Below are 22,472 nucleotides of genomic sequence, written 5' to 3'. Positions count from 1 at the left end.
TAAAAGTGAGCTTTCATAATTTAACAGGAATAAAATGCTCTTAATTGCATGTATTATCTTGTCAACCTTCAAAACTTCACAACCTAAACCTCAGATAACTTACCAAGAGATGCAAACTGCCTTAAAAATAGTTTGGTAAGACTTCCGGTTGGGCCTCGGAGAGATGTAGACGTGTTTTACTGAGCTCTCCCACATGAACCTTGAATTTTGTCAACAAGGCTTTTTTTACGCTGTTTGAAGTCATAGAGAGACTGTGTGCACTGTTGAAAAGTGAGAATTTTTGTTTTTCGTTTTGTCACTCGTTTTTGGCCACTTAACATGCCGGACCTGAGGAAGGCTGCTAAAGCTAGCGAACCAACAGAAAGTACGGGCTCTGGACATTCAGCTATACACCCACTTGGATGCTATCGCTAATCTGGAGCAACAGGTATCTGAGCTGAAGAAAGAAGTGGTGGGTTTGGCGGCAAAGGCTGAAGATCTGGAAGCGAGGTACCGGAGATGTAATTTACGCATTTTTGGGGTTAAAGAAGGACGTGAGACAGGTGTTTCGGCGAGCACGTTTGTTGCTAAACTTCTACAAAAAGTGATGGGACTGCATGCGCCACCTGTTATTGATAGAGCTCATTGTACTTTGCACCAAGCCCCGAGAGACGAGCAACCACCGAGAGCCTTTGTCGTGAAGTGCCATTATTAAGGCTGTTGCATCTCAAACACTTGTTTCTGAGGATGGCGATACTATCAGAGTGTTCCCAGATTTCACGCAGTCTGTAGCAAAACGGAGAGCAGCGTTCGGACGGGTGAGGCAGCTATTATGGCAGTGCGAGGGAGTGAAATACGGACTTCTGTATCTCGCTCGACTGCGGATTATGACCCAAGACGGTGAGCAGAGGAGCTTTACTGACCCAGAGAAGGCAGCTACTTTCGTCAGAGGACTGATGACCTTTTTTTTTTTTTTTCTTCAACTTGTCCTGTCCAGCATCATAGCAAGCAAAATGATAATCTGGTTGCTGTATCGTGCTGAACAAATTTGCTCTGCCAAGGGGAGGCCTATAGGTAAGGCTCCTCTTGATAATGTGATTAATTTATTTATTCATTTACTTTGAATCACGGAATCTATGTAATCTTGCTGGACCTGACCAGAGGGGACAGAAAAAGATGGAAAATGGCAAAAAGAGCAAAAGGAAAAGAAGAAAGGACACAGACAGAAGGAAACGACCCTTCAATCCACACCATCACCAGACAACAAACTGTTACACCTGTACATGAACACACCAGAAAATTTCCTACAACTTTTACAAAAGCAGAAACACACAGACAGAAAAAACTAGTCATTAAGAGTTTTTAAATAATAACCAAATCAAAAAGACATAACAGCGACCAGATACTAACTCACAGGAAAAAAAAAAAAAAAAAAAAAATCGCTTAGTATTAAAACCCACTGGACAACTCAGTGACTGTGTCAGCATACAGAGCATGAGAAACAAGGAGTGATCAGTGATGAAGAGTGGTGAGTGAGGTCATGGAAATGTGACCTCGCCTCCACGGAAGCCAGAGGCAGACCAGGGCCAGAGGCCCGGGCCCCCAGCAGCAGACCCGGAGCACCAACCCCTCCAGCCCCACCTGAAGCCCCACGGTCCCGGGGCACAGGTCCCAGTGGGCCAAGATCAGCAGCCGCCGGCCCTGCCAGGGACCGGCCACCCAGGGCAGCCCAAGCGAAGGGCTCAGGGCCCCAGACCCCCCAGACAGCCACCCGGTGTAGGCCAGCACATACCCCGATGTTCCAGCCGCACACCCCGGGAACCAGGGTGCTATCGGCCCCCTCCCCCCACTCCCCACCTACTCCAATCTGCACCCTATATAACCCCACACTCACACCCTCCCCCGCGCCGCACCCATAATCACTCACCACCACATAGTCACGCCACACACAACCCACCCACCATGCCCCGTGGGGGACACCCCAGGCGGACCAGAGGACAGCGAGCCCCAAGCACCCCCCCTTGACTCAACGCCCACAGAGCCAGCAGCCCACCAGTGCAGCCACCCCGGGACCCGGCCCCGGGGCAAACACCCCCAGCCACACACAAGGGGAAGAGGGGTGTGAGAGGTCCCCAATACCCTCTCCCTCCCCGCTCCTGACTGTTTATGTAGTGTGTGTTGTGTGCAATTAAAATTAAGGGGCAGTGACCGCAAATAGCTGGGAGCCGGGCCACCTAAGTGGCCCCGTCCGACATGCACCGCATGCCATGCCCCCCAGATGTTGTTTGTGTGTTGTGTTTCTTGTGCTTTGGTGTCTTGGTGCAATTAAAACTGAGAGGCGAGTCGCCACGGGGTGCATCCAAGGAGACCACTGAATGGTCTCCTTCGTTCCACCCTGCATGGCTCCACGCCTCCCAAATTCCTACGTGTGTGTGTGTGTGTGTGTGTGTGTGTGTGTGTGTGTGAGACAGGGAGAGAGGGAAGTAAGAGAGGTCTGGGGATGTACGTCCTGAGGGAAGCAAACTTCCCCCTGGATGATGAGCCTCTAGTGGCATTAGGCACCCCGGCTCCCCAGGAGGCCCCCTAGGGCAAGACAGGCCAGGAGAGGCCGCCCCCCATGACTGGGCCATTCAGGGTCCACAGCCAGTGAGCCGTCACCAACCCTAGAAAGTACCCACCCTCCCACACCCCTAACGGGGAATGAGAGGATGGGGACAGTGGCAGACCCACGGCCCACCACCCCCAGGCCCGCCTATCTGAAGCTGAGACTGGGCAAGCAATCAAGTCAATGAAAAATCGAAAGTCACCGGATGGATACCCGGTTGAGTTTTATAAGGCATTTGCCTCTAAATTGGTACCTTTATTGTGCGCTGTTTATGTTGAATCACTTAAGCAAGAGAAGCTTCCTACATCCATGAGTCAAGCCACGATTTCTGTGCTTCCCAAAAAGGATAAAGACCCGACTAAATGCGAATCTTACCGTCCGATCAGCTTACTTACATGTGATTATAAAATACTTACGAAAATCCTTTCCTTAAGATTGGAATCTATCGTGCCTAGAATTGTGCATCCTGATCAGACAGGCTATGTAAAAGGGCAGGCAGTCATTTCACAATCTACGACGTCTTTTCAACATAATATATTCCAAATATTTGACTCACTCTGCAGAGATTGTGATTTCATTAGACGCACATAAAGCTTTTGATCGGATTGAGTATGGGCATCTTTTCAAAACTCAAAAGAAATTTGGCTTTGGTCCAGTCTTTGTTTCTTGGATTCAGAAACTGTATGCATCACCCCAAGCTAGAATGAGGACTAATCATTTTAATTCTCAGTATTTCACCCTTCAAAGAGGGACAAGACAAGGTTGTCCACTGTCCCCTCTTCTCTTCGATCTGGCTATTGAGCCTCTGGCCATAACACTGCGACTTAACAATGAAATACAGTGTATCACGAGGGGTGGCCTGGTCCACAAGGTGTCATTATATGCCAATGATTTGCTGCTATTTATATCTGATCCCGATATTTCAATCCCACAATGCCTGGACACCATTTCTCAATTTGGTAAATCCTCGGGATATAAGATCAATCTCACTAAAAGTGTTTTATTTCCGATTAATGTCTTGGCTCGGAACCGATCTATCAACTCTTATCCGTTTAGGACTACGGCGGGCCTATGACTTATCTGGGAGTGAGTGTCACGACCAGTTATAAGGACCTATTCAAGAATAACTTCAAATCAGCTTTAGGATGGATAAGGGAGAGTCTCAATTGGTGGTCTGCTTTGCCTTTGTCCCTGGCTGGACGTATTAATTCGATAAAGATGGTCATTCTACCTAAGATTTTATACCTTTTTGAAACGATTCCAATCTTCCTACCTAAATCATTCTTTAGGGAGCTTGACAGACAAATTAGCACATTTATCTGGAACAAAACTATTCCTCGGGTGCGGAAGACGGTTCTTGAGAGAGGCAAGGTACATGCTGGACTAGCGCTACCAAATTTTTTATATTATTATTGGGCTGCAAATATTTTTAAACTAGTAACATGGTACAGGGCTTCTAGGGATGGGAATGGCCCGAGTTGGTATTTAATGGAACAGCATTCATGTCCATCCGTTTCCTTGGCTTCAATGTTATGTGCTCCATTGCCAGTGGAAGTTGGTTCATACACTGATGACCCTGTTGTGAGAGGTAGCTTGCGCATATGGACCCAATTCCATAAACATTTTGGTCATATACAAGCTTTGGTGTCTATGCCTCTGGCCTCAAACTTTTTTTTTAAACCATCTCTTATCGATACAGCTTTTCTTGCCTGGACTAGAAAAGGGATCAACAATGTGGGGGATCTTTTTGTGGATGGTACTTTTGCTCCTTTTGACTATTTTGTTAGTGAAATTGGGTTACCAAGATCTCACTTCTTTAGGTACCTTCAGGTCCGTGATTTTGTTTGTGCCCACTTTCGTTCGTTTCCCTTAAAACCAAATGTTGGTCCTCTTGATGATTGTCTTGCGCTCAAGCCCCACCTCTCCGGTGGTGTCTCTCAGCTCTACACTCTTATTCAGTCCATGAAGTGCCCGTCTCTTCTGCCTCTTAAGGTCCAGTGGGAGGAGGAGCTAAATGTTGGATTGACAGATGACATCTGGCAAAGGGCTATACATAGAATATACACATTGTAGGAGCCATTATTTCTCTTCCTTATTTGGTCCAGGTTCATTACGGTGGTGGTGTTTGTTTATATTTGGGAATGGCACAGTTGACCTGTATTCCCCTCCACTATTGGTGGCGGGGTGGAGGGGAAGGGCATATAGGCATGGAGATGACAGAGCACGGGGTGCTTGGGTAACGGGAGGTCGCACAGTTTTTACCGCTAAGAGGAACGCTAAACAACTTAATGCCTGGACATATCTTACCTGTCTGTCATCACAGCTCGTTAGACCTCCATCTTTATCTTTTCCACCTGCTGCCGTATACCGCCATCCTGGAATGCAAGTAACAATTTCTCTTATGCAATAAATGGGAGATAACCCGAACATACCTTATCGTCTGGACAGTGTTTCATTGAAGCGCGTCATAACCAGGATCCCCCCGTACCCAGAGCGACTAATAAAGGAAGGACCAGATAGTCGCTACACACATCATCTATCTGTGTTAGGCATAGATTGATACAATTTAAAGTATTTAATCGTCTGCACCTCTCTAGGACCAAACTGGCAAAAATATATCCTAATGTGAAACCTAACTGTATTCGCTGTCATCAAGCCCCTGCTTCCTTGGCTCACATGTTTTGGTCATGCCCAAGTTTAGGTACATTCTGGTCAGAGGTCTTTCACACATTGACTTATATTTGTAAAAAGAATATAAATCCAGACCCTACCATTGCAATATATGGGGTGGTACATTCTAATTTCAGGGTCTCAAGAGTCCAATCCCAATTAATAGCATTCTCTACATTGTTAGCCCGCCGACTAATTCTTACAAATTGGAAGTCTGCCTCACCCCCTAAACACTTGCGGTGGGTGTGTGAAACTATGTCCTACCTCCAGCTTGAGAAGATTAGAAGTACAGTTCGAAACTCTGCAGAAAAGTTTCAGAATACATCGCAACTTTTCTTGGATTATTATGACAAAGCTTTTGATGCTAACTCTTTAGATTGATTCTAATGCTCTCATCTCTGCCCTTCTCTTTTATCCCTTTCCTTTCTCTCTTTTCTCCTCTTGTTTTATGTTTTGGAGTGCAATCTCTGCATTTGTATTAGGCTTCGATCCCACCTTGCGGTGGAAATACGCAATATGTAATTTTGTGTTGGAGGTTAGTGGATGTTTGTGGTGTATGTGCCCTGTGTGCCATAAGATAATGCCTCTTTGTTTATTTGTGTTTCTATTCAAAATAATAAAAACATTTTGAAATAAAAATAGTTTGGTAAGCTAATGCTAATGCATCATAAATAGCAACACCTTAGATCTAAAGATTTCACCCCCCACTCCCCACCAGGCCCCCCGTCACCCCCTTTCCCCTACCCCTCCCTTCATCCCTATGGACACAACATAAACCCAAGGGCACCTGCCAGGCATTGGATCAGGCCGACCCCGATGGCATACCCAGGGCAACCAAGCCTCCACCTTAGATCTAAAGATTGCAGAGAGTACTTTGGTACACCATTTCACACATCAGGCAAAGGAAGTGGTTTGTGATAGCAATCTGTTGTTCCTGTTAATACCAGGAGAACAAAGGTTTTTAAATATTCACAAGAACGAAGGTTTTAAAACATGACAAAAATGACCCCAAAAACTGAACCTAAACAAAACTGCAGACTGATGCGCCACCAGAAAGAAAAAAATATACAACAAAGTACATCTTATGAGTGCAAGAGGCTTATCATTGATTTATCATTGATTATCAAGAATTCATTTACACTAAAGACAAAGATGAATTAAGCAAGGTTTGCAGTTATATTGCCTTTGGAAAACTCTCTGATTCCCTCTAGAGTCATTAAGATATCCGAACAAAAAACTTTCCAAGGACATTAAGGACATGATTCTCAAGAGGAAAAAAGCCTTTAAAGAGGGGGGCATACTTACTGAAAGGGAATTAAAAAAGGCAGCTAGATCTGAAATACACAAGTCTAAATTAAGGTAAGGAAAGGATAGAAGCTGAATTTCACAGTAATTATAAGGCAGCTTGGTCTGGAATGAAAATCATAACAGGAATGCAAAGAGTAACTGCACTATTTCATTGGATGGTTTTAATTCAGATAAATCCTTTGCAGATGGTCTTAATAATTTCTTTCTTCATTTTGAGAATCTTGACTAATGAACAACTGGATGTTTTAAAAGGATAGACTGATGCTCTTCCATCTTTTTCCCTTCATGTTAAAGAGATGGCTAACCAGTTGAGGCATACTAGGGCCAAGAGCCCTGGACCTGACAATATCTGGGGTAAGGTGTTAAAATTATGCGCAGACCAGCTAAGTTTCATTTTTCATTATATCTTCCTGCAATCTTTAAAGCTGCAGACAAGATTTGGAAACATTCTGTGATTGTCCCTGTGCCTAAGTTCAGCTCCCCTGCTGTATTAAATAATCACTGGTCTGATTTATCCTCAGGCTTGCAGCATTTGAGCCAATTCAAATTAAATTGTGGCCAGTAAAATACTTAAGAAGTGGTTTTTCAAGCTATGTCAATTTATGAAAATGATAGTATTTAAAAGTAAAGTATTTATGATACAAAGTGTGAAGGGAAATGCATTATGTAGCCAAAAAAAAAAAAAAAAAAAAGGAAAATAGCTACAGTACACAGTAGTGTCTGTGATTTTTTTATTTTTTTGTTTATTTTTTAAACTAGACTTTTACATGATATTGTATGTCTGTAAAATCCAGGCAGATAATGAATGGTTTAATTACTCATGAAATAATTTGCAGATAAAAGTTGAGTTTGGTTCTGGAGATGACAGAGATGGTTTCATTACGAAAGGGCTTCTAGACCACATTATTTGTATATGTAAATGATGCACTTCCTTTTTGCTATGCAAACGGCGCCCAGCAGCACCCCACACAGGACTGCCGGAAGGCACCAAACCTCCACCTCCCGAGCACATCCCAGGACACGAGGACGTAGGAAGACACCCACCCTGTGTTGTGTGTGCATGAGTGTGGTCTATTTATAATAATATAATATAATAATAAGCCATGAGGTAGTGCTATGAGTCCCACTGCTGTCAGGCAACAGGACCCCCTCAGGTCTCCTTCAGTATGTGTGAGTGTGTGTGTTATGTGTGTAGTGCTGTGGCGTTAAATGTGGTAGTGTCTAAAGTGTAAATTAAATTGGGGGAAGAGAGGTCACAGTGGGAGGGGACGGGGGAAGGGCCACCTCAGTGGCTCCTGTCCGCCCACCCACAGCCCGTGTGCCCGTCCACTCGAGGCCCTAAATGTATATTGGTGTCTAAGTTGTGATTAAAATTTAGTGGGGTAGGCAGTTGCAGAAGTCCACCAAAGGATCCTGCAACTGGTCACCCCTCAGCCAAACCCACCATCTCCGCCTGCCCCACAGTGCCCTATGTGTGGTGCGTATGGCATGGGGTGGTGGGGAGGACAGGGGCGCTGTGAGGAGCACAACCGGGAGAAAGTTCTTTCTCCGGGGCGACCAACTCCTCAGCTGTCCACTGTAGGTGCCCCCACCTCTCCAGGACCGTCCGAGGGCAGAAGGGCAAAGGCCTAGCCCAGTCAAGAGTCCAAGGTAGCAGCGCCCATTCATCCCCGGCAGTCCATGCCACCACCCTAGGGGACCAGAGAGCCCTGGTTGCACACCCATATCTCCGGTCAGACCCCAGGTCCAGTTCCCCCAGCCACCTGAAATCAGCCCTCTGCAGCAGGGGAGAGAGCGAGAGAGAGACGATAGAAGACTCCTCCAGTTCCACCCCCATAAGCCCTGATCCCTAATCCTCCCCGATCTTTAATCAAATCAAATCAAATCAAACTTTATTTATATAGCACCTTTCATACATAGAAATAGCAACTCAAGGTGCTTTACAGAGAGTAAAATCCCCCAGAACCCCAACCCAATAGCAGCAAGCCCACCCCCCACCCCTTCCCATCAAACACACACACATCACAGAGGATAAAAGCAAGTTAAAAGGACCAAGGAAACGCTATCATAAATTCTGGGGTCTAGTGGTGTGGGGAAACACTGAGATAAAACACTGTAAAACCAAATCTAAAACAATCTAAAAACCAACCCTGGATATAAAAGTAATAGTAATATTGCTAAGACCCATAAAATAAAAGAACCCGTGAAATAAGAGAATCAGAATGATAAAACAAATACATAAATGATAAATAAATAGAAGCTGAATACAGCCTGTGTGTTAAGAATAAAGAGATGAATAAATACAATAGTAACAATAAAAGTAATGATTAAAATGCTAAACTAAAAAGGTGGGTCTTGAGTCTGTTTTTAAAGATATCCACACTAGGTGCTCCCCTCACGTCCTCAGGCAGGCTGTTCCACATACGAGGGCCGTAGAAATAAAAGGAGGACTCGCCGTGGGTTTTTGTTTTTACTCTGGGAACAGTTAAAAGGCAAGTACCAGAGGACCTGAGGGGTCTCGTGGGCTCATAAGATAAAAGCAAATCAGATAAATAAGGTGGGCTAAGACCATTAAGAGACTTAAAAACCAATAAAAGAATCTTAAAATCAATTCTGAAGCTGACGGGGAGCCAGTGCAGAGACTTTAAAATGGGTGTAATGTGGGCCCTCTTTCTGGTCTTTGCCAACAGACGTGCAGCTGCGTTCTGTACAAGCTGCAGCTGGTTCGGGTACTTCTTCGGAAGACCAGAAAGAAGAGCATTGCAGTAATCTAATCTTGATGTGATAAAAGCATGAATCAGTGTCTCTGCACTGGCTCGAGAGAGAAACGGCCTGATGCGCGAGATGTTCTTTAGATGATAAAAAGCAGTCTTAGTTATGTTTTTAATATGCGGCTCAAAACTGAGATCTGCATCTAAAATCACTCCCAGGTTTTTTACTTGATTAAAATGGTTGAGTGCTACTGTTTTCAGCTTGGCCTCCAGTTTCTCTCTCTCAGCTTCAGGTCCAATCAATAAAACTTCTGTTTTGTCCTGGTTGAGCTGCAAGAAGTTTTCTGCCATCCACCTTCTGATATCTAAAATACAATCTAACAAGGCATCAATGGGCCCGTGCTCATCAGGAGTCACTGCAACATATAACTGTGTGTCATCAGCATAGCTGTGGAAATTTATGCCGTGTCTCCTGATGACATCACCAAGAGGAAGCATGTAAAGATTAAAAAGGGTGGGGCCTAAAACTGAGCCTTGGGGTACACCACAGGTTAGTCTATAGCTCTTGGACGAGGATTCCTTCATGCTAACAAAGAACTCTCTATCTGTTAGATAGGATTTAAACCAGTTAAAAACAGTACCAGTGAGGCCAACCATGTCGTGGAGTCTGTTTAAAAGAATAGTGTGGTCGACTGTGTCAAAGGCTGCGCTGAGGTCAAGCAACACTAAGACAGAGAGTTTTTTCATGTCAGTATTGAGCCTAAGATCACTCACAACCTTGACCAGTGCCGTCTCAGTGTTGTGATTGGTCCTAAAACCTGACTGAAACTTCTCAAATTTATTGTGTGAGATTAAAAAATAATTTAACTGATAAAAAACAGATTTCTCTAAATCTGTTTTTTAGGCTTTTGTAAAGTTTTTAAACTGATCCGGGGTGGTTTATTTTTCCAGAGAATTTGGGAGATGTGTGAGTCTAGGAATTTAAACCAGGTGGAGGGGGGTTTCATAGGAATCATAGAAAACAAGTAGTTGATTTTGGGTAGAACCGTCATTTTTATAGTTGCAACTCTCCCTGTAAGTGAAATGGGAAAAGATTTCAAGTGAGCGAGATCATCTTCTATAGTCTTAAGAAAATGAATGTGATTAAGCTTTGTTAGTTCTGAGTCTTATTTATTAATTAGTGAGACTGTTTCAGATAGAGAGGTTTGTGAGTTCTGAAGGAATATTAAGCGTCATCAGCATAAAGACTTATTTCATGAATTATAATTTTAGACTGAATGCCTTTAATAGCTTGATTTTGTCTAATCGCAGCCAATCGGAGCCAGTGCAGAGACTTTAAAATGGGTGTAATGTGGGCCTCTTTCTGGTCTTTGCCAACAGACGTGCAGCTGCGTTCTGTACAAGCTGCAGCTGGTTCAGGTACTTCTTCGGAAGACCAGAAAGAAGAGCATTGCAGTAATCTAATCTTGATGTGATAAAAGCATGAATCAGTGTCTCTGCACTGGCTCGAGAGAGAAACGGCCTGATGCGCGAGATGTTCTTTAGATGATAAAAGCAGTCTTAGTTATGTTTTTAATATGCGGCTCAAAACTGAGATCTGCATCTAAAATCACTCCCAGGTTTTTTACTTGATTAAAATGGTTGAGTGCTACTGTTTTCAGCTTGGCCCTCCAGTTTCTCTCTCTCAGCCTTCAGGTCCAATCAATAAAACTTCTGTTTTGTCCTGCTTGAGCTGCAGAAAGTTTTCTCTGCCATCCACCCTCTGATATCTAAATACAATCTAACAATGCATCAATGGGCCCGTGCTCATCAGGAGTCACTGCAACATATAACTGTGTGTCATCAGCATAGCTGTGGAAATTTATGCCGTGTCTCCTGATGACATCACCAAGAGGAAGCATGTAAAGATTAAAAAGGGTGGGGCCTAAAACTGAGCCTTGGGGTACACCACAGGTTAGTCTATAGCTCTTGGACGAGGATTCCTTCATGCTAACAAGAACTCTCTATCTGTTAGATAGGATTTAAACCAGTTAAAAACAGTACCAGTGAGGCCAACCATGTCGTGGAGTCTGTTTAAAAGAATAGTGTGGTCGACTGTGTCAAAGGCTGCGCTGAGGTCAAGCAACACTAAGACAGAGAGTTTTTTCATGTCAGTATTGAGCCTAAGATCACTCACAACCTTGACCAGTGCCGTCTCAGTGTTGTGATTGGTCCTAAAACCTGACTGAAACTTCTCAAATTTATTGTGTGAGATTAAAAAATAATTTAACTGATAAAAAACAGATTTCTCTAAATCTGTTTTTTAGGCTTTTGTAAAGTTTTTAAACTGATCCGGGGTGGTTTATTTTTCCAGAGAATTTGGGAGATGTGTGAGTCTAGGAATTTAAACCAGGTGGAGGGGGGTTTCATAGGAATCATAGAAAACAAGTAGTTGATTTTGGGTAGAACCGTCATTTTTATAGTTGCAACTCTCCCTGTAAGTGAAATGGGAAAAGATTTCAAGTGAGCGAGATCATCTTCTATAGTCTTAAGAAAATGAATGTGATTAAGCTTTGTTAGTTCTGAGTCTTATTTATTAATTAGTGAGACTGTTTCAGATAGAGAGGTTTGTGAGTTCTGAAGGAATAGTAAAGCGTCATCAGCATAAAGACTTATTTCATGAATTATAATTTTAGACTGAATGCCTTTAATAGCTTGATTTTGTCTAATCGCAGCAACTAGCTCTTCAATAAATATACCACAAAGTGAGGGGGTAGTGGAAAACCTTGTCTGGTATCCCTTTGTAGATTAAAACTTGGAGAGGTTTGATCATTCGTTCTGACACTTGCATTAGCAGTATATATAAAAGTATATATTTTAATCCAGTTAATGAAAGACATTCCAAACCCAAATCTGTTTAAAGTAGCTAGTAAATATTTCCAGTTAACTCAATCAAACGCTTTCTCTGCATCTAAAGAAACTATCATTGTTTCCAGGTTATAGATGGTAGAATAATCTATTATATTATTTAGTCTCTGCATGTTAACAGAGGAATATCTGCCTTTTATAAATCATGTTTGATCAGGGTGTATAATGAGAGGAGTTACTTTTTTCTAACTTTCCAGCTAATGCTTTTTAAGGTCTGCATTTATCAGTGATATGGATCTGTAGCTAGATGGTAGGTAGTTGCTTGGAGGTAGGTTTTCCTTTATTTGTGTCACCATTTTGAAAAATGTAGGGGCCAGCGTTGTCCAGAATTCTTTATAGAATTATTGGAAGCCATCCAGACCTAGTGCTGTTGTTTTTTTTACAGGGCATATGTTTAAGGGCTTCATGTAGCTCCTCCACTGTGAGGGGGGAATCTAAGGCCGTGACTTGTTCCTACTGTAAACCTGGAAGATCTATATTGTTAAAAAAAATGATGGATATCGTTGTCTGATTGATCTAATTGTAATGTATACAGAGTTTTACAGAAATCTCTAAAGATGTTGTTTATTGCAGCTGGGTCATCTGTAATATTACTTGCTGAATCTTTAACAGCTGATATTGTAGATTTTTCCTTATTTATTTTTAACTGATTAGCTAAAAAATCTTTAGATTTATTACTGTGTTCAAACGTCTCCAAGCGTAATCTTTGCACCACAAATTCTGTTCTCTTGTTAATTATTTGATTTAATTCAAGTCTAGCCTTCCTTATTTGGTTCATTTGGTGAAGCACTGTAGGCGTCCTCTAATGATTTAATTCTTAGTTCTAATTTTAATATTTTTGAGTTTTCTTTCCTTTTTTTTGTATGTGATGCAAGAGAGATCTTTTTGCCTCGCATTACTACCTTCCTTGCTTCCCACAGAACACATACTGAGACGCCTGGTTTGTCAATGTTTTCTAAGTATATAGCCCATTCTTGACATGGTCGGAGACCGCGGTACAAAGAAGCAGACCCAAATGCAGAACACTTAGTGAGACAAGGAGTGAGATGCAAACAATGTTTATTTATAATAAATGTTAGTGGCTTGGTCCAGGTCCGGGAAGATCTTCCTATGAGAGGGCAGAGGATTAATGTGGGTCTGAGAGGGTGCTGGGTTATGTCTGCTATAGCAGCGGCTTACTGTATTCCAGAGGAAGACTGACGGTGGAGGAGTAAGCCAGGTGATGGTTGCTGGTGGAGGTGGAATGAGTTTGTTTGCAGGCAGGGCGAGCAGGCAGGCAGTTGACTTGGCATGAGGGACAGTCTTTATCCAAGGTGCTGTGGTGATCCAAGGTAGCAAGGTCTAAGGCTGAGGAATTAAGATGACAAGATAAGTTTACTGAGAACAAGGCACAAGGTAAGACTTAGAATGAGGCCTGGTTACCACGCAGTAAAGTGTGACAATCTGGCGAAGACTGGAGCTCCTGCATGATCTTAAATAGCTGGGAGGTAAGCTGGCTAACGAAGGTGCTGATGCGCTGCAGGTGGGATCAATTGTGGCTCCAGCCTCCGCCCTTCATCCCCATGGCAACCTGCTCAACCCTACCTGCAAAACTCAGACACACAGAACCATGACAATTCTTTTGTGAAATAGCTGATAAAGTCAGTATCTTTAAGCAACGCTGTATTAAATCTCCAGCTTTTAGCCGGTGGTGGGATTCTCTTGTTCCTCAAAGTGAAGGAAACTGGAAAACTGAAAAAAAGAGTGAAAGGAGGGATCGTCAACATTTGGGCCATATAAGTTAGCTAAGCATAACTTCATATTTTGAATACCTAACTTCATATTTTGAATACCTAATTTCACTATGATGAATCTCCCTTCTGGATCTGTGGATCTGGATCTTTTCTATTTATCAGAATGGCTACCTTTTTCTTTCTGGAGTTATAACAGGACGAGTTAATATAAGGAAACTGCATTGTAGAGAGGGCATCCACTGATGTTTTTGTCATATGAATCTCCTGTAAGAACACAATGTCCGCCTGCAGATCATTTAATCTATTAAAGATTTTTAGCTCCGTGCACATTCCACGTGATGAATCTAAGTATGGTCATGCTTGAGGTGAAAAGGTGTGTTGGATGCTTGTTGATATATGTGTATGTGTGTGTTTGTAAGCGTGTGAATATATATGAGTAGTGTTGTGTGCCTGTGTTGAATGTTATTGAATGTGCTTGAATTAACAAATGTGAGTGTTGGGTTATATATGCAGGTATTATTAATGTACTGTGCTATATTGTTTTGTGAGGTGGCAGTTAGAAAAAAGAAAACGAAAAAGTGTGCAGAGAGAGAAAAAGAAGAATAAAGTGGGAAGAAAACAACAAAAAAAAGGAGGAAGTGGGTAAAAAAATAGAGTCACCGGGTGAGTTTTTAAAAGGCTTTACTCTGGAAGAGCTGTGTATTACATTGTGGTCTCTTTGTTTTAAATACAAAGCATTCATTAATATACAGAACACAAAATTCCTGACGATTAGCTTAATGTAACATTACATTGAAAACCCCATAGAGGAGCTAACACTAGCGATTCAAAGTTTTACACACAAATGGTGACTTTACTTACAGACTTATGCTCCTTTTAGGTACAACTGAGGAAAACTTGAATGTATAGTGGAAAACAACACTGAATCTGGAGAAGCTACAACAAAATTAAACAGCACAACAACCTTAACAATCTCCACACTCTCTTAAAGGGGTGGCAGAAGCATAAACAATCCCCAGACTCTCTTAAACGGGTAGCACACTGACAGTATTATTGTCTATTGTGAACAAACATTAAACTCTGTGACTTAAACCCAGTAAGTCTGATTAGCACTTATATCACCTGTGCAACGTGTGGAGAGTGTGGATACATATCTGAGGTCAGGAGAACCAGGAAGTGGTGTTTTACTGTCACGATGTAGCTGTTTATTGACATAAAGTTTGTCCACCAAGATGACAGCGCGGGCTCCTCCATCCAGGAATTTCCTCCTGATGGGAAACAAGACCTTGCGACACTCCAGGATTTCTCTGGAAATACTAACACTAAGGGCAGTCCCACAAAGCTGTCAGCCACAATGCTTCTTTTTCTTTGTGGAGAACGAATTTAGCTACTATCAGTCTGGGTCTACCCTCCATTTTTTTTTTTTTTTTTTTTTGTTTTATTTTTTTGTTTGTTTGTTTTTTCCCCCCTATGCCGTTAAAAGAAATGGCTTTTACCTTTTCCCCTGGAAGTTTCAGGTTGGTTCTGATGATGTTTTTTTTACAACTGTTTCTGTATCATCCTCCACCTGCTCAGGGATACCTGAAGTAACTAGGTTATCTCTCATGCTACGAGCCTGTAGGACTAATTCTTTCATTTTTTTTTTTTTTTCCACTGATAGTCGGCTTACTCCTTCAGTAAGGGTTTTCACCAAGTCTTTGAGGGTGTTGTTCTCCGTAGCTAGAGCTTCCACCTGCTTTTGGCTATATTCCAAACTTTCTTTTAAAGATTGAAACTCACAGTGAAGAAGTTCCAGCAGGGAGAGCTGGGCATCGAGGCTGGATAGCTTTCTGTCAGTGGAGATTAAGATATCCGCTGTATCGCTGCCGGCAAAACTGGAGAAACTGGACTGGTTGCTTCGGGGGAATCTGCCGGGCAAACTCTTTTGAAACCGGAGCCGGATTTGGAGGCCGTCGCTGCAGTGTTGTTGGATTTCCGTTGGAAGCTTTCTTCAATGAAATCTGTCAGGCTGGTGAGATATTCTTCACTGTGATCCAGAGTGATCAGGTTGGTGTGGTTTAGAATATCAAACTTGTTTTTCTTTTTTTCCCCTCCATTAGTGTAGGGCGTTTGTTTGTTTCATGTTGATCCTGCCAAGTCTCGCAGAGTCTTGCGTTTCAGCAATCTTCTCTCTTGCAGCTGCATTCTCCTTTTATTTTTTTACTATATCATTTATTTTTACTTTTTCTAAGTTTATGCTGGGGGAATTTTTGGTGGCCACGAGGTTGTTCCACATAGCAGGCCTTACATGGTGCTTGTGAAGATGCATATGGAAAATGGTGCCACATCACATTGTGGTGGATTTCTTCTAAATGAGGATTTTGTGATGACTGCAGCCTGCAGCCTTAGCGGGTCAATTTAACACACTTCATGTTAACTGTATATGGAAATGAGGCCTGAAACTTTAGGGCTCTTTATTCAACCTAGCCTGATACAGTGGACGTTTCTTTTAAAGATAAAGTTTTTGTTTTTTTTTGCAGCTCCTACACAGTCTGGTTAGAAGTCCACGATACAGTCGAAAAAAATGAAAAATGTGCAGCAAATAAAGATGAGGCAGTTATTTCCACATCCAGGCTTCAATAAAAATGGATACATAAATGATGTGATGCTTCTTAAGGTAAGGGTGTAAGAAATTTCTCTTATAATCCATCATTTTGTCATTTGCAAATGTTTTAAATTAAATGAAACCATCATGCACTTTACTAAACAATGACAAAGAAGGAAATGTGCACTGATGAAATATGTATTTCATATTCCTTATTTCTCCCTGTGCTTAAAGTTGGGCTCCAAGGCGAGGTTCAACATTAATGTAAAGCCCATTCAACTTGTAGCTGCATGTTGAAAGGGTTTCACACTGATGTTGAACCTTTGCCAAAACCCGAGCAACAATGTGGACAAGTCGAACAAAAAATGGTTCCCCCTTTCTTTTATCCAAATAAATGGCATACTATTACATGGATTTACTGAAAAAATAACCACTCATTTATTACTGAACATTTATGAATTACTATTTGCATTTGTTACATTTCTGACTGATAATGAAAAGGATTAACTTAATATGTGACAGTTGCCTCTGACGGCAGCTACAAAAACCTTGTATAGTGTGTTGCTGGGCACGAGTAGATATGCGGGGATATGGCATGCCATGCACAGTTGTTCGGGGTGTATACCAAGTATACCAAGATCCCTAACTACACAGACTGGATTGTTTCAATCATTAAAAATAACTATTATTAAGATTTAATGCATGCATATGTGGCAAGCTGGTCGTACAAGGACTTTCACCCGGGGAAATACACCAAGGTGGTGAAATTACCACCAGGCACCCAGGTTCAATATGCACGAGGCGGAGACTGCAGTTCCAAACCAGGGCGCTGTGTTGTCACACTGTCGTGTATAACCCACAATCCAGGGCTGCACATGAGGCGATGCAATCTACAGCAGGTTATGCAACATGTAGCATCAGCCTAAAGGATCCATGAGCTCGATGAGGAGTGCACAGCCTGCAGCAATACCCACATGAGTCTCTGAAACAATAACTAGAGTGAGCAGCACTAGACGGACAAAAAAAACAAACAAAAAAAACAAAGCAATTTGCAGCCACGGTTGCTAGCCTACAGGCACCATCCAGGAAGGGAAGTTCCGGATGCCAGGAAATGACATAACCCCAGCCACCAGCAAGCAAGAAGCAGACTATGGTCGTCACCTCCAAGCTGACCAACAAATATGGCAATCAATAACACACGTGTGTCCTGCTACACATATCCTGGCTGATTTTATTCTGTATGTGCATTAGACATTTGATGTTACACCCGCACCAGGTTCTGCTATGAGCAATCACTCTCCAGATTACCTGTATATATATATATATATATATATACATACAGGTGTGTTATCCTTCCACTTTTTAATAGTGCTTTGGACAGTTCTTAAGCCAAGTCTAGTAGCATTTGCATTCACCTTAGATGGTTTCTCTGCTTGATGCATACTAATGATTTGACCCTTTTTAAACACATAAACATCTTTTCTACGACCACCGGATGTGTCTTTCAACATGGTTGCTTAAGAAATGAGAAGCTACTTGTTGCATCACTTGGCACATGATGATAGTAGTTAACCCCATGGTAGTTAGCCCCATGGGGTCAATTAACTTGTTGCCAGTTGAAAGATAATTGCCCATGAACAAATTATCCATTAGGAGGCTTGTAGCTTAATTAGGTGGCAATGTTTTGTTTTTCACAATATACACACATATAAATGTATATATTATTTACATGTTTTATATATATATATATATATATATATATATATATATATATATATATATTTGCATGACCCTGTAAAGTGTTAACATAAAGCAGAGGTTGGTGTTCAAAGTGAGCCTTTGTAATTTAACAGCCAGCTATAAAATGTGTTAGTACATGTGTTATCTTGTCAACCTTCAAACCTTCACAACCAAAACCTACGATAACTTACCAAGAGATGCAAACTGCATTAAACATTGTTTGCTAAGGGTCTGAATGCTAACAAAATTCTTAGTACATCATTAATAGCAAAACCTCAGATTCAAAGATTGTAGAGAGTACTTTGCTACAACATTTCACACATCGGGCAGAGGAAGTGGTTTGTGATAGCAATCTGTTTTTCCTGTTAATTACGGAAAGAACAAAGGTGTTAAACCATGACAGAAATGGTTTTATTCACAAACATGAGTCCAAAAACTGAACTGAAGCAGAACTGCAGAATGATACACCACAAGAAAAAAAATATATAACAAAGTACATTTTACAAAATGCAAGAGAATATCATTGTTTTACCATTGATTATAAAGAATTCATTTACACTAAAGACAGAGATGAATCAGTGATCAAGGAGAGCTAACACTGAGGGTGGGCAGGTCTTTTAGAGCAGTACTTCTCATAAAGTCATTTAGAAAATAGCTAATTGTCACAAGTATATTGATATGATAAAAGTAAATCACAAGTCCAAACTATAGTTCAGACAGCTAGACTTGAGGTAGTTTTTACAAAGTGAAACGCTGAACAATGAGGTCCTTAAGGGGCAAAAGACAAAATCATGATAATGGTGTGAATTTTTAATTAATTGCTAGTTTGTTGAATCATCAAAAAATTTCTTTTTTTCAATTTTACAAATTCAACTTTTCTAACATTGCAATGCTGCTATAGGTGAACAGTTGCCTGCAGCTGCAACCAGAACAATTTCCAGAAGCAAGAGGCATGCATTTAGACATATGACATACAGTAGGTCATTATACCAGTACAGGAGTTTGTGCAAGGGTAGCAGCTATCACTATTTATATAGAATAATATATAACACCAAAGCCTAAATCTTGACAGGTAACTTCTTTAACAACTGAACTGCTGAAAAATTAAAGCAAACCAAGCAGCATGGTTTCTGCTTATCAGATCCCAGCAGCCAGCATTGTAACATTGGCTGTCACTATTAACAGGAGGGTAATGAACTTGGAACAAGGACATTTTACTGATATGATATATTTTGATGGTGCTTTGCATTAGCTCTCTATGATTAATACTTATGTAGATTTTTCCTTATATAATGGCAGATTGAAGGAGTTAAAAGAGGTTTTAGCTTCAGCTTAAATTATAGTCGGTGTTCATGGCTTCCTGTTTTTTCTTATTAGATTTGTTAGTGAAACTGTGAACCACAAGTTTCAACACAGTACTAATCTATAACATTTTCCCCATCATGCAACACAGTATGTATGAGGTTTTGCTACTAAAATGACTTTTCATTTACTGCTTGCTACACTAAAAACCACTGCACTTCATTTAGAAAAAGGATATTTTTTTATGTTGTAGTCTGCTGTGGGTAGAAGCACATGAACATTTGTATGTGCAATCATCACTAACACTTCCTTCTCTCTAATACAAGGAACTATATAAAGAGTGAAAAGGTCTGAGACACTTTCCACTACTGCTCAGCAGCTCAGCTTGACTGTGATGTCAACATGCTTCTTCACGGTAACTTCCCAGTGCTGATCTTTGCGCTGACTCTTCTTGGTCAAGGTGAGTTTATTCATAAGCGTACAGTAGTTTTTGTTAATGCTATTGCTGTAAATTGTATTCTTTAAAATGGTCTTCCATTGTCACAAAGATTTTAATACCATTTAGAATTTATGTTGAATCCATGTTTGTTTTTGTTGATTGGTGTTTTTTTTTTATCTTTTTTGACATTGCAAGTGTTGAACTTAATTGGATGGGTCTTAGCATTTGCTTGGCAAATCAAGTGCTAAATTATTAATGAGTCCGTATTTCCCAAAAAATTTTTATTTCAGTTCATACAGGAAAAGTCTTTGGCGGCCATGAAGCTGTGCCACATAGCAGGCCGTACATGGCCCTTATGGAGGTAACTAATGACAATCACTCAAAGCAGTGTGATGGATTCCTTCTGAATGAAGATTTTGTGATGACTGCAGCCCATTGCCAGGCCAAGTCAGTTAAGCACACTTTATATGTACCTACCAAAAATATTACAACTTATACTCATGCATTAAAGCTGCGATAGCGTGCACACATGTTGGAGTCAGGGAATATGATGATAATAAATACTTTTTACTTTTTGAATGCAAAACCACAGCACAGTCAAAGAAATCTGTTTACTCTGGAATTTCAGATCGTACAAAATTCTCCTTGGGGTTCACAATTTCTTTAAACAGACCGACGTTCAAACCTTGACTGCAGGACAAGCATTTCCACATGAGAAATACAATGCAACCACTTTCCAAAATGACATCATGTTACTTAAGGTATTATTACCATTTTATTTTTTCTTTAAATTCTCATCTAGTCAAATTAGGAAGCAAAATGTTGAAAATACCCATTATTTTTTGTTTCTAAACAAATCTTTTACCTTTGATTTTTCAGCTGACCTCCAAGGCAAAGTTCACCACTAGTGTAAAACCAATTGCTCTCGCAGACAAGGACGATATCACTTTACCAACATCATGTTTAGTCTCCGGCTGGGGACAAACAAACAGGGAGAATAACCTTAATTCATATGTACTGATGGAAGTCAATGTAACACTGATCCACAACAAGATAAGCAATGAGAACAACGTGTACTGCTCTGAGGGTGATCATGGACCAGGAGGGGTATGTATATAGGCAAGGCAGTTTATTTGTTACAGGACAATTCAAAGTACTTTACATAAAACAAAGGCATTTCAGATATTTAGAAATAGTAAAAGGCATCAACACATAATCACAATTAAATAATAAATTACTTTAAAATGATTAAAAGCAAGATAAGTTAATATACATATATATATATAATTTATTTATTTGTTTGTTTGTTTTAACCCTTATTAATAGACAAGGTCAGCATCAGTAATTACTTTTATGTTTACCTAATATATACTCACTACATAATATTCATGTACTTTCAGGGAGACTCTGGTGGTCCATTAGTCTGCAGTGATGGAAAGGCATATGGGGTGGTGTCTGCAGGTAAACAATCACGTCCCTACGTCTATAAGTATACCAAGATACCTGACAACAGGGAGTGGATCGATAACATTATGAAATATAACTGAAGGACCTACGAGGCAACATTTTACACTGATTAGATCTTGATATTTGTTTTTCTGCAACTGAAATTATGGTGGAAAAACTAATTTGATTACTGAGATGTAATGCGGTTGGCTGAAGTTCACAAAGCAACATGTTTTGTTTTTTTTAAACTGTACTGCCTTTTATGTTTGTGCTTTATGCTTTTTAACATCAGGTAACAAACATTAATATGCAATGGCTTTAGAAATAGAAAACATATTTCAACTGAATACTGCTTGAAAGATGTGGTTAGATTTGGTCCAGCTGTTAATGAACAGACTTAAAATAAATGACTCCTTCGTGTATCTAAATTGGAAATAAAAGAATAGCATTTTTTGTCTGCAGTTAAGTGTTGTTCTCTATTTGAATAAATGTGCACATGACATTTTTCTGCTGGAAATATCATTTTTCTGAATTGATCAAGGATCTGACACTTCAGCAAAAAATGCCTTTGATGGTTAATAATTTAAGAGTTTAGTATTATCTTTGTCTGCTCACTTCTTATGAAGGTAAAATAGTTTAACACACCATGTAATTTTACAGACGATCACTGTGACCTGGGTGTATTAGTTGTCATAACGGGAACATCTTAAAACTTGGTGGCAGTAAAAGCTGAACTCTAGCACCACCGTGTGGTGGATTCCTATTTTGCATTTTCATACTGGTCATGTTACTCACTGTTCAAACACTGTATATACTATAACACTGTATATATATATATATATACACACACACACACACACACACACGTATATATATATATATATATATATATATATATATAGCAGAAGCAGAAGTTGGTGTTCAAAGTGAGCCTTCATTATTTAACAGCCAGCTATAAAATGCTCTTAAGTACATGTGTTATCTTGTCAACCTTCAAAACTTCACAACCAATACCTCTGATAACTTTTGAAGAGATGCAAACTGCCTT

At 40.7% G+C, this 22,472-nt stretch overlaps 1 protein-coding gene across 1 annotated transcript; it reads left to right on the top strand.

Moving 5' to 3' along the window:
• The first annotated feature begins 19,847 nt into the window (after window positions 1–19,847).
• LOC121653524 (granzyme B-like) lies at window positions 19,848–21,930 on the top strand. The gene is made up of 5 exons (XM_042007073.1): window positions 19,848–19,999; window positions 20,269–20,425; window positions 20,607–20,739; window positions 20,858–21,085; window positions 21,379–21,930. Exons 1-5 carry the CDS (start codon window positions 19,942–19,944, stop codon window positions 21,523–21,525), a joined length of 723 nt encoding a protein of 240 aa, XP_041863007.1. The 5' UTR covers window positions 19,848–19,941; the 3' UTR covers window positions 21,526–21,930.
• The last annotated feature ends 542 nt before the right edge of the window (window positions 21,931–22,472 follow it).

Source organism: Melanotaenia boesemani, chromosome 14 (assembly GCF_017639745.1).
Source record: "Melanotaenia boesemani isolate fMelBoe1 chromosome 14, fMelBoe1.pri, whole genome shotgun sequence".
In the NCBI taxonomy this organism is placed as follows: Eukaryota; Metazoa; Chordata; class Actinopteri; order Atheriniformes; family Melanotaeniidae; genus Melanotaenia; species Melanotaenia boesemani.
The sequence above is the reverse complement of the archived record's forward strand: the minus strand, read 5'-3'. Positions and strand labels throughout refer to the sequence as shown.

Excerpts from the sequence above, each read along its gene's own strand:
- LOC121653524 (XM_042007073.1), top strand. The coding sequence starts at position 19,942 with ATGCTTCTTCACGGTAACTTCCCAGTGCTGATCTTTGCGCTGACTCTT. Across the intron at positions 20,000-20,268 it reads GCTGACTCTTCTTGGTCAAG|TTCATACAGGAAAAGTCTTT; the intron begins GTGAGTTTATTC and ends TTTTTATTTCAG. Across the intron at positions 21,086-21,378 it reads GTGATCATGGACCAGGAGGG|GGAGACTCTGGTGGTCCATT; the intron begins GTATGTATATAG and ends ATGTACTTTCAG.